The sequence below is a fragment of the Leucopleurus acutus genome (assembly GCF_964270905.1).
Source record: "Leucopleurus acutus genome assembly, chromosome: 11".
NCBI lineage: Eukaryota > Metazoa > Chordata > Mammalia > Artiodactyla > Delphinidae > Leucopleurus > Leucopleurus acutus.
The window spans coordinates 36,640,942-36,653,640 of NC_139152.1; the positions used below are offsets into that span (position 1 = coordinate 36,640,942).

The following is a 12,699-nucleotide window of genomic DNA, read 5'->3' on the forward strand; positions in this document are numbered from 1 at the left end:
AGCAAAAAAAGGCTTCTTTTATTGATCAAAGCTCTTGACTATAAAGTAACATGTATTGCCTTGGATTCTTCCTTAAATTAGAATGTCCATGATTAATTTTCAGATGGGGTTAGCACCTTTGAGAGTCTGCTGGGTACAGTGTTGACAATGTCACTTGTTACACTATGGCAGGGTGCTCTTCAATAGCAAAGAGGGGCAGGGATACAGAAACAAAACAAATTCAGAACTTCAAGAGCTCAGTCACAAACATCAGAGAATGGCTCTGCAGTGGTGTTTTGACATTTATTCTGGAAGGCCTACTCCTGCAAGTATGTGAATGTCTGTTTCTAAACTTCAGAGAAAATAAATCCCAATCTTTATCAGAGATATAAAGTCCTACTCTGGTCTTATGAGAGCTCTTGAAAAGGTACTGCCTAGATGCCTTCAGCCATAAGGCAAACCCACATCATAGAGGAGTCAAGCCTTCTTCAAGCCTTCTGTTCAGATGCTAATGCTAAAGGGCAGAGGAAAAGATTCAACGAGGAAAAATTTAAACATTCATTGCCTTTACAGGAACCCTAAATATGTGCTGGCCCTGCATGGTTTAGCATAAAATGTTGTGTCAAAGATCACCTGACTCTGGAGGACAAAGTAAAATCCACTCATATTCCCAAGAAAATCCAACTTTTATGTACGGATGGAAATTCTCAAATTTGCAGACCTACTCATAGTAGGTAGAAAATTTCAGGGCAAGAAAGTCTCTCTTCTTTAAATGGAAGCATAGAAATAGTGGTGCTAGCTGGAAACGCTGGTGCATCATTAAGGAAACACATTCCATCACCTGCCAGATCATGAAATTCCTGGCTCTGGCTCCTTAGGCAAAAAATCATGGCCTGAACAGCTTTTCCTAAGGTGACTTTGGCCTTCCTTGGTATTCCTACAAAAGGACACTTCATTTTTATCATTAGATACTTTGAAATCTTAAGGGGAAATTCTCCATAAGTAGTCCAAAAAAAAAAAAACCACCCCAGCAATTTGTGGGATTTTATTTGGAAAGAAAATACACTGGGAGAGGTAAAGCCAAAGCAGAAGATGCTCTGTAAGGGATGACAGCTGAACTAGTCCTTGGATTTACAGCCAACAGACAGGCTCAGGATGGAAATGAACCTCTTGAAAACACCCTCCCCCAAGAAACACTCCTCATTCAACACTAGGTCAAATCTTGTGTCGTGTACTCTTCCTTACTTGTCTCTAACACTTTTTAAGATTGTAAGAAAAACAAAAAGAATCACTAGGAAGTACAAAAATATACAAAGCTTTTTAAGTCTCTAATGCCGAAGAATTAGCAGACTCCTTGAAAATTGCTAGCATTTTTATTTTTAATGAGTACATCTCAAAATATCACTCAAGTAGTTTTATCTTAGTTTTTTTGTTTTGTTCTGTTAGCCATTACATTGGAATGCAGATTTATTGATATTACCAATATTACGGCAAACTGTTTATTTTATTCTTCATGTATTCACTAAGACTTGTTCTTTATATTCCCTTTTTATGTTGAAAAATATCTCCATAGTGCTCCATCAGGATACTTTGCCACTCAGTGTGATTATATTTTTTCTAAAGAAAAAGTGCAGAATTGTTCCCATAATGTGGAAACGTTTAGGATGAACTGACAAAAAAGCAAGAATCTGTAAATCCACTGGCAACTCTATGTTAAATATATTTTCTACCTTCAGAATATCTTTGGTTATTCTCCATAGACTGAGAAGGCAATTCTCATTACATTTTATTTTCATCATTCTGTTTTTATATAAATGCTACACTTGAATTTAGAGGAAGGACGGTCCCTTTGCTCTAACTAATAAACAGGATATCAAGTATAGACAGTCCCCACTTAGAACGGTTCGACTTACGACTTTTCAGCTTCATGATGGTACGAAAGTGATAAACATTCTGTAGTAAATGTACTTCGAATTCTGAATTTTGATCTTTTTCCAGGCTAGTGATATGCAGTATGATACCTTCTTGCGATGCTGGGCAGCGGCAGCGAACCAAGTGTAAACAACCGATACACTTAGAACCATTCTGTTTTTCACTTTCGCTACAGTATTCAATAAATTACATGAGGTATTCAACACATTATTATAAAATAGGCTTTGTGTTAGTTGATTTTTTCCAACTGTAGGCTAATGTGAGTGTCCTGAGGACGTTTAAGGTAGGCTAGGCTAAGCTATGATGTTTGGTAGGCTAAGTGCATTAAATGCATTTTCAACTTATGATATTTTCAACTGATGATGGGGACATAAGAGTAAAAATGAGAAGATAACACTTTAAGTGCTCTCCAGTTTTATGACTTTATATGTTTTTCTAAAATATGGTATGTATATGTTTCTTCTATTTGAAAACAAAGCCAAAAGAATGTTGTATTTCACACCCACATTTCTTCAATCCCCATAGGCTGCAAGCTACTCTGTTAGCACCACTTTCTTTCATATTCTACAGAATATGAAGTGAATAGGTTGTCTTATCCTAGGACCAACTTCAGACATTACTAACACTCGAGATATCCCTGAGGAGGACTCTGGATGCTACTGATGGGAGTGATATTTCATAGCACAAACATAAGCAAAACTTCTTTGATGTAGATACTCCACTGTACTCCCCAGAGGCATGAAGACACTCTTCCCATTTCCTAGCACTCCACGGATCTATTTCTGAAAACATTACATTACTTATGTCATTATTCCTCTATTCAAAAGTCAACTGTCATGTAAAGGAAATATTATTTAAGGGTGTTTCTCAGATTTGCCATAGAATTCACACAAGTTTTGAGTATAAATACTATTTAAGTATAAAATTAGTAAAATATTGATTTTGTTCCTCAGTTTATCTTTACGTTTCTAATAGGAATTTCTTACCCAGAGCAAGGAGCTAGCCCTTTCCTTAGAACAGATTCAGAATTAACTACCAAATCAAGAAGATATGCTTTTGCTTATAACTTGTTTTGTTGTAAGGGGGCATTTATGGCACACTTCTCCAAACACTTAGCGTTAAAAGGAACTTTTAAAAGTAAATTTAAGGCATAGAAAGATTTTATTTCACAAATAGTCACTGTTTACCTGTGCATGAATAGTCATCAATTCTGATGTATCCAGTTTTGCAGATGCACATGAAGGAACCTGGGGTGTTGACACACATCGTGTTCTCACGGCAGTAATGGCGCCCTTCAGCACACTCATCAACGTCTGTGAAGAAAAAGTAGGGCAAAGGGGTCAACAGTGGCCAGTAGTCTAGAGTTTCTCTATAATTTTCTTTGGTGGGGAGAGGGCAAAAGTTACTAATTGAAAAGCATTTTTTAAATGTATTCAAAGTATCTCCTTTAGTAGAAACCTCTGATGTTCAAATGACAGAAATTATAACATTTTTTCCTAAAAGCTCTTGCTGGAGTTTCAAAGATGTCTTTATATTTCAACTTGCATCATTCTAAAATACATCTGAAAATATTCAGTCCATTCATCTACCTTAGATACAATGTTTGATAAAATGAGTCAGAAAATAGAGACTGGGCTGCCTTAGAGTCTTGGACGTTTCAATCACTGAGTCGACCACATATTATTTTTTGATTCACTGGCTATTCTGTACACTTGGGGAGACCCTGCAAGAGGTAAATAGAATATTCAATATACACCAGAACTTGAAAAACTTCACTTAAAGATATGAAACCAATAACATGTAGTTTATTAGAGATACGAGTAGAGATACAGCTACACCAGTAAGTGTTGAACAGAGATGAAATTACAATCTAGAGCCTGATAGAAATGAGAAGCTGTAAAATAGAAAAACAAGATATCATAGAGCTTCCACAGTAATTCACACACCAAGTTTTGAGTGTAGAGACTCGCAAATGCTAAGCCATAATAATAAGCACTAGTACTAATTGGGAGGAATGTGAATTTTAACAATAAAACTGTCCCCATTTTATAGCCCCTCTCTGCCTGAAACATAAAGTATTTTACAGGTGTTTTATCATTATGTTATACTCTTTATTAAGGGCCTTAATGCATTGACCAGGCAAGGTGCTTCTCCTCCAGAAGTGTGCTTTCTCAAATATCCTCGTGGTAAATCCACGAAGTAGCATTGACCTCATTTGTACTATTAAAATAAAGGGATCAATTACAGGAGATAGTCAGGTGACCCAATACTACGAAAGTCATGCCATTCATATAAACTCAAGTATGTTCTCAGTCCTGAGAGTGTCAAAAGAAATAGCTGACACAGTCTCTCGGGGTGGGGGTGGGGGGTCTGGGGGGGGCTATACTTTAGAGCTAGAGGGCTCTTGGCAATTATGCGGCTAACTACTTATTTTACGGATGAAAATACTGAGATTTAGAAACACTCAATGTTCCATTCAACTTCTAAATGAAAGTCAACACAGTAAATTACAAACATCTTAGCATACAAAGCCCCTCCCAGTTTGACCATTACTTTCTGGCTTTATATTCTATGATCTCACTCCCTCTTCCCTCTCAGTGTTCTGGCCACACTGAGCTTCTGGTCATTTCTTGAATGGGCCACACTCTTTCTTACTTATGTGCTTTTGTATATGCTGTTCTCTCTTCTCCTTCTCTCCCTATCACCACCCGCAGCGGATCTTGTCTACCAGTAGATTCACCCTTCAAGAATCTGTTTAAATGTCTCTCTGAGAAAACTTCCCTAAGGAAGTAAAATGCTCCCTATGCTGTGCTCCCTTGGAACTTTGTAAATGTTTCCATTATAGATATATCCATTGTACCTTTATTAATTTTTGTAAGTTTCTTTTTCCAGTAAGTCAAATATACCCTTGCAGGGTAGGGATCATCTATTTGTGTTTCTTAATTCTGGCTACACATCATATTCATGTGAGATGCTTTTAAAAAACATTAGTTTTTGCACCAACTCCCCAAATCCCACTCCAAAATCTTGTTTAATTATCTGTGGTGCAACAAAGACATAATATTATTTTTAATCTTCTCTGTGAAGAGTCTAATGCAGGGGTCAGCAAAAATTTTCAATAAAGAGCCAGACAGTAAATATTTTAGGCTTTGGGGGCCATAAGTTCTCCACTGCAACTACTTAACTCTTGTTGTAGCATGAAGGCAACTATAGACAATATGTAAATGAATGAGCCTGATGATATTCCAATAAAGCTTTATTTACAAAATAGGAAGATGAATCAGATTTAGCCTACAGGCCATAGTTTGATGACCCCTTGTCTAATGCATAATCAGAGTTAAGAATCACTCAGAAGGACCGAAATGGAGGAGTAGAAGGACGTGAGGCTCACCTTCCCCCAACATCAGAAATACATCTACATGTGAGACAATTCTCATAGAAAATCAACTGGAAGCTGTAGAAGATCTCTTATACAACCAAAGCTGCAAGAAAGATCTCCACATAAGCAGGTTGGAAATTTTTAAAAAAAGAAAGGAAGAAAAAGGCATCAGGATGGAACCAGCACTGCTGAGAAGGATCTGTGAAAGTCCACACATAGACCCTTGTCCTGGGGAACCTCTTTTCCTGCTAAGAGGTCAGCTGGGATGGGTGGGGCCTGGACTTTGCTCAAGAGGAGCGTGTGCATGCTGGCTTGCTAGTAATCATGGAGGAGAGAGCGGGGAGCTGACGGCTGCTACCTCACCACACTCCCAAAAGTCTGAAATGTGTGCTGGACAGGGCCGCTAGTGCTCGGTGGCTAGGCGCTAAGTCTCGGGCAGAAGGGCCCTTGGAGGGGACTCGTTCTAGCTGTGTGGAGACAGCCCAGAAGGCCTGGGGAGTGGTCCATGACAAATCTCAAAGCCCACTGTCAGCACAGCACACACATGGCAGCCGTGGGTCTGGCATTGGAGCCATGATCAGTGCTCGCACAGGTGGAGGTGGGTCCAGACGTGGCAGACATTGTGGGCTCACACATGAAGGCGGCGGGTCTGGCCTCGAAGCCCATTTTCAGAGCTCACAGGGTAGGGGCAGTCTTTGTCAAGTGGCATCACAGAAATGCACGTCTTGGGCGGACAGTCCCTGGGGAGGAGTATACAGCAGTTCATTTCCAGAGGGAGCCCTCTGGTTCCACCCACCCCACACCACAGCTTGGAACCAGATCTGGGGCACACAGGTCCTGGGAGAGGCCTGCCACAGAGGCAGCCCGGGCCCCAGGAAGCAGCATAACTATCTTGATTCCTGCAGCCACAGCACTTCAGCCCCAGAACCAGCCCACTCCACACTGCAGCCTAGCACTAGGTCTGGGACAAACACAGTGGAGTAAGGGACGCACACAACCTTGGGCTGCTTCTGGGCAAAACCATGGATGCCTGCATGGACAGCACATAGGTTCCCTGGGCCTCACTTGCTTCACTGGTCACATCCTTTGGGACAGAGCAGGCATTCAAGGGCAACAGAGCCTTATAGAACCTGGATCTCAGGGCTTCTAGTCCAAGAACTGGGGAGCAGACCCCACCCCTGACAGGGCTGTGACAACCACAGAGTAAAGAGGAGGCCCTGTCCAACACTGCTGTGCAGTCTCTGGACACCATAATGCAAGTCACACTCCCTATCAAGGGGCTAAGAGCCAGCATTCCCTGAGGAAAGACGTGGCTGGCATCCAGATCAAAAACAGCCCTTGCCACAAAAATACTGGACTCGTACAGTCTACACAGGGATGCTCCCACATGGAAACAGCCCTTTTAGATCACAGTAGATAACGGTTTCTCCTAAATTCATAGAGACAGAGAAAGTTAAGTAAAATGAGACAGCAAAGAAACTACTGCCAGTTGAAAGAAGAGAAATCCTCTGAAAGAACATATAATGAAGTAGACCTCACCCGTCTACTAGACCCTGAGTTCAAAAAGGAGGTAATAAAAATGCGAAAGGAATTAAAAAAGGTTATCAGTAGAAATGCAGATCACTGTAACAAGGAACTAGAAACTATAAAGAGGAACCAATAAAAATTAGACAATTACTGAGCTAAAGACCAATCTAGAAGCAATGAATAGCTGACTAAATAACACAGAAGAATGAATAAGTGATCTGGAAGATAGAATAATGGAAATCACTGAATCAGAACAGCAGACAGAAAGACAAAGGAAACAAAAATAAAAGCAACATACAAGATCTATGGGATAATAAAAACTGTGGCAACGTACGCACAACAGGGGTTCCAGAAAGAGAAGAGAGAGAAAAGGAGATCGAAAATTTGAAGAAATTATGGCTGAATACTTCCCAAATCTAAAGAAGAAGACGGATTTCAAGGAATAAGAAGCACAGAGGTTCCCAAACAAGATGAACCCAAACAGACCCACACTAAGACGTATCTTAATTAAAATGGAAAGAGCTAAAGATAAAGAGAGGATTCTAAAGGCGGCAAGAGAAAAACAGAGTCAGTTACAAAGGTACCCCTATAAGGCTTTCAGCTGATTTCTCTGCAGAAACTTTGCAGGCCAGAAGGGAGTGGCACGATACATTCAAAGTCCTGAAAGGAAAAAACCTGCAACCTAGGATACTCTACCCAACAAGATTATCATTTCAAATAAAAGGAGAGATAAAGAGTTTCTCAGACATGCAAAAACTAAAAGAATACAGTAATACCATACCTACCCTAAATAAATATTGAAAGGTCTTCTCTAAATAGAAAAGAAGCAAGAATCTACAGGAAAGGAAAAATCACAATAGGAAAGACAAATATATAAAAGGATTGAAGGTCACTTAAATAAGCCATTATATAAAGAAAAAAAATTTTGTAAAAGCAATTATAACTACAATTAACTACAAAAGGCTAAACATGAAGATGTATAATAGGACATCAAAAACACTGGGGAAGGGAGTAAAAAATGTAGATCTTTTAGAATGTGTTTGAACTTATATAACTATCAGTCTAAAGCAAGTAGATATAGTTATGGATCAACATACTTGAAAACCAGGGTAACCACAAATCAAACACATACAACAGATTGACAAAAATCAAACAGAAAAGAACCCAAGCATAATACAAAAGAAAACCATCAAACCACAAGAGCAAAAACAAAAACAAGAAGAACTACAAAATCAACTGGAAAACCAGGATTAAAATGGAAATAAGTACATTGCTTTAAATGTCAATGGACTAAATTCTCTAATCAAAAGACACAGAGTGGCAGATTGGATAAAAAGCAAGAACCTACAACATGCTGCCTACAAGAGACTCACTTCAGGGCAAAAGACACACACGGATTGAAAGTGAGGGGATGGAAAAAGATATTTCATGCAAATGGAAATGACAAAAAAGCAGGGATAGCAATACTCATACCAGACAAAATAGACTTTATAACAAATTCCATAAAGAAAGGTAAAGAAGGACATTATATAATGATAAGAGGACCAATACAAGAAGAAGATATTACACTCATTAATACATATGCACCCAATATAGGAGCACCTAAATACATAAAACAAATACCAACAGACATAAAGGGAGAAACAGAGGAATACAATAATAGGAGGAGACTTTATTTAACATATCATTTACATCAATGGACAGATCTTCCAGACAGAAAATTAATAAGGCAAGAGAGGTCCTAAATGACACAACAGACCAGTTGGACTGGTCTGTTCATATTCACAGGACATATTCACAGGACACTACATCCAAAAAAACCCAGAATATACATTCTTCTCAAGCACGCATAGAGCATTATCTACTCCTGCTACTTCTGTATGTTTGCACTGGTCTGTAAAGAAAGTATCACAATCGATTACAGCCTAAAAGAAAAATCAAACTACAAGCACCCTGGTGGAATATGATGAAAACTCATTTGCTTCCAGAGTCTTAAGATCATAATAAGAATCATATGGGATTATTAAGGTGTTCAGCTGGATCAAAGGATTTTAACCCTGCCCTTCTGAGAGGGTAATGAGGAGAAGTCAATGTTACTGAAAACCACTGTAGAAGCCCCCTGAGCTTAAGCTGTGAGCTGGAGGGATGGCCACAAAGAAGTCCATGTGCACAAAAGCAGGAAGAATTTACCTTTGGAGATGAAAGAGCCAAGAACAATGAACATAACCCAGGGACAGCATCTTGGTTATCAAAAGGAAAAACCACTGAGTACACTGTGACATCACCTCAAAACAAGAGTAGTTCCTAGTGAGAGATCATAGTTCCTGGTAGAGTCAAGGAAGTAGCTTCAGTGCCTGGAGCAGGAATGAGTCCAGGTGAAACAAGCATTAAGTACAGAAGACACTGTGCCTCTCTCCAAACACTATCCTAGAGAAGAAAGCCTACCGCAGCAGGAGTAGCCACCAAACCTGGCAAATCAAACTCGTAAGTACGTATGAAGCAACCCAGATCCCTCCTAAGAACACTTAAGGAATGGGAACTTTGAGAATACTAAAGTCCTATGGGACGGGATGGAGAAAAGAGACAGTAAATTGGGGTAATTTCTGTTAATGTGGCTCTATTTACAGCTACAAGCTATGGAATATTTTGATTTGTAAGATGAATAAAGGATAATTTGTGAAAGGGTAAGTTGGCCTTCTAAATACTGTCTCTAACAATCGCTCATTGTTAGGTCTACATCCCAGACTGTTGGGGGACATCAGCCTGTCCAATTTTCTTTTGCAGATGTTTCCTTTTTAAGCTGTCATATAGTCAGAGAAAATATATTCCGTAACATCTTATGGAAAAACCCAAGGGAACTCTTTGGTCAACCCAGTTCAACATAGGGTTGTAAAGCAAAAATGAGGAACCTATTTAACATGAAGCCTTTTAGGAATTTGAGTGATTTGGATCACATAGGAATACAGGATTCACAACAAAGAGATATGAAGTGTCAGACCTATTTCCTGGAGCAGTGTTATGAGGGGAAAAGAAGTAAAATGCCAAAAAAAAAATCATCGCAATACTGCATACGTAATTGCCAACTGCCTTTTTAAATTTCTCATGCCGCATCTTCAGGAAAGGAACTCTCCAAAGAGTCACATTTACATACTAGAACTACAAAGCTACATAAACATCATTTCCGTTTACATGTGCAGATACAGGCACAAAAATGGCATAACTAAAAAGTAATCTGGTGAAAAACATATTCAATCTTAATCCAAGGTATGTTTTAGTTCCAAATCCCAATTCAAAAACTCAGTGAGTCAAATTCTTACAATTCAGCTCAATTCTCTATATACTTATTGAATGTTTTCTATGTCCAAGTCACTTTACTGGAGTTTCAGTCATACTGATGACCCTAAGGGGTAAAACAACAACCATAGGTGGATAGTACCACGGACAGATTATGCTTCAATACAATTATCTATTAAGTGGGGAGAACAGCACAATATTGGAGAGGGCTACTACAAGGTAGCTTCCTGCCAGGTGGAAGAATTCAAACATGGCTGGACACACTGTAGAGATTCAAGCAAAGGGTACACTGCTGAACCACGGGGCTTTTAACATCCCTTCCAAAATTCAGTACAAAGGGAGTTAAAGCATAAACCCTGCCTTAAAAGGACTTACAGTCCAGGAAATAGTAATATCATCATCATTATCCATTTAGGTGCCTTCTATGTTTTAAGCCTACATTTTAGAGAGTACTATCTCTAAGAGATTCATGGTTGCTTGAAAAGACAGTATTGTATGGTCGAATAATTTCAGAACCATTATATTACTATCCTGTCCCCATTCCCCTCCTTAAAAGTCACAATGTACATGATCAAAGTACAGACTTTGAAATATCTAGTTGTTTTTAAAAAAATCTTCATTCATTTATTCAACAAGTATATAATGAACACGAAACATGTCTATTTACGGCATGAGGCAAAAAAACAAACTAGCTGAAGAAGTAATACTTAAAAGATAATGTTATGAAGTGACACATACTGTCTATCTGAAACATACACCACGTGCATTAAATAGGGAGCAACAAACATTTTTTTTCTTAACACAGTGCTTATTTCTTCTGAGCACCATTTAATTCAGAACACATTAGGGAATTTATATTTGGTGATACAAATGATTTTATAACTCTTCCCTCCCCCAACGTGAGGAGCCGATAATGAAATTAAGAAGCCAGGACATACTTACATGAATAACAACATGAGGTCTTTTATGCTAAGTGTCAAAAGAAAAAAAAAAGAGGAAGGTTGATGACTAAGGACAGAGGCAACCAAGGAATATGTGATGGTGTGGCAGGACTGGAAGTGGCTTTTGAAGAAGTAGGCTTAAAGTGACCGACTTGCACAAAGTTGGAAGGGGCTGCCAAAGAAGAGAGTTTCCTGTCAAACAGAGGTGTTCAAAAAACAGTACTGTAAAGATTCAAGTCTGGTGTAGGCAGCAGAGATGGCAAAAATATGAAATATTGAGGAATGATGAACATTCCATTTGAATGAAGTTTGTGCAGGAAAAAAACAAACACTGTTATGGGATAGAAGACACATGCAAATGCACTTAAATGCCCAACAAATATAAGAAAGGTATCTTCTTTGTTGTGATATGAAGACATTAAAGCATTTGGAAGGAGGAGGTTGGGGAAGCAGCATAGAAAAATACATCTCACAAGAGTTGGTAAGGTGCACTTGTGGAATTAATTTAAAAAGGTACAATCAAGGTGAGGAGAATGTTCATGAATTAATAAAAGTTGGAGTCTTAGGTAGTTACTAAATCTAAAGTAACCTTCCCAGCCCCAGTTGCTCCACGTTACTTATCAGTGTCTGAAAGTATCTTATTAAGTTATTTGTTAGTATGTCTGTTGTCTACTTCTATTGGAATATAAGATTCTGGAGGGTAGAGACCTTGTTCTAGAATAATGGCTGGCCCTCACTAAATATCTGTTGAAGGAATCAATGGACCCTTTCATGGCTTTTCATCTGGAAGGAGAAAAGATAAGTATCCTCATTCACACTGGCCTGACCTGGAGCTCAGCTTGGCAGAGTGAATCCTTTGTCTTCCCAGGATACTGCCCAGGCATTCACTTAGACGTGGGCTTTTTTGTATGAACAGTGAACATAAGCCACGGTGGTGACATTGTCTTGTGTCACGGAAAAACACTGCGGTGGGAATAAAGAAGGCTGGAGTCTAGTCTTTGGCTCTATTATAAACCTGACAGGCATTTCATCTCTCTGGACCTTAATTTAATCATCTGTAAAGACAAAGGCTAGAGGTTTCCAAGTCATTACCAGCCCTCATAATTTACAGTTCTAACAAAGAGAACATGATCTATATGACTGCACTGAAGAATCTGATTCTCTAGGATTTTGTAGGACACACAATCCTACTCTACCAAACTTAAAAAGCAGAAGTAAACTGTGTTTCTTATACTTGAACAACTTCTCTTGCCCCAGGATAATTCAAGCTGATGCATTTTAGAAACAGGAATTTATAAATTCCCTTTTACCCTATCTGAAAGCTGAGGCCGACTTCGTAACTATTCAGAATCATAGATTTTTAGCCCTGAAAGGAACTTTAGAAATCATCTAAACTAATCCCAGCCATTTACTATCAAAGAGATGGAGGCACAGGGATGCCAGAGACAAATTAAAAAGGTGGCAGGGATCAGTCAGATCATGAAACTTTTGTGAGCCATGTTAAAAAATTTGGACTTCATCCTATACAAAATGGGAAAGGTTTTAGGAGAGGGTTAATTGAATCCGATCTGTGTTTTTGGAAGATCCCTCTAATACAAGTTTACACGGTTAATGAGTGACAATCAAAATGAGAACACTGTTTCCAAA

General features: G+C 38.9%; 1 protein-coding gene across 1 annotated transcript in view; it reads right to left on the reverse strand.

The window, feature by feature from the left end:
- NELL2 (neural EGFL like 2) overlaps positions 1-12,699 on the reverse strand; it is a 385,449-nt gene that overhangs the window by 173,589 nt on the left and 199,161 nt on the right. Inside the window, exon 14 of the mRNA XM_082850800.1 lies at positions 3,099-3,224. Within this exon, the coding sequence (XP_082706926.1) occupies positions 3,099-3,224 (126 nt within the window). The remainder of the gene's footprint in view (positions 1-3,098; positions 3,225-12,699) is intronic.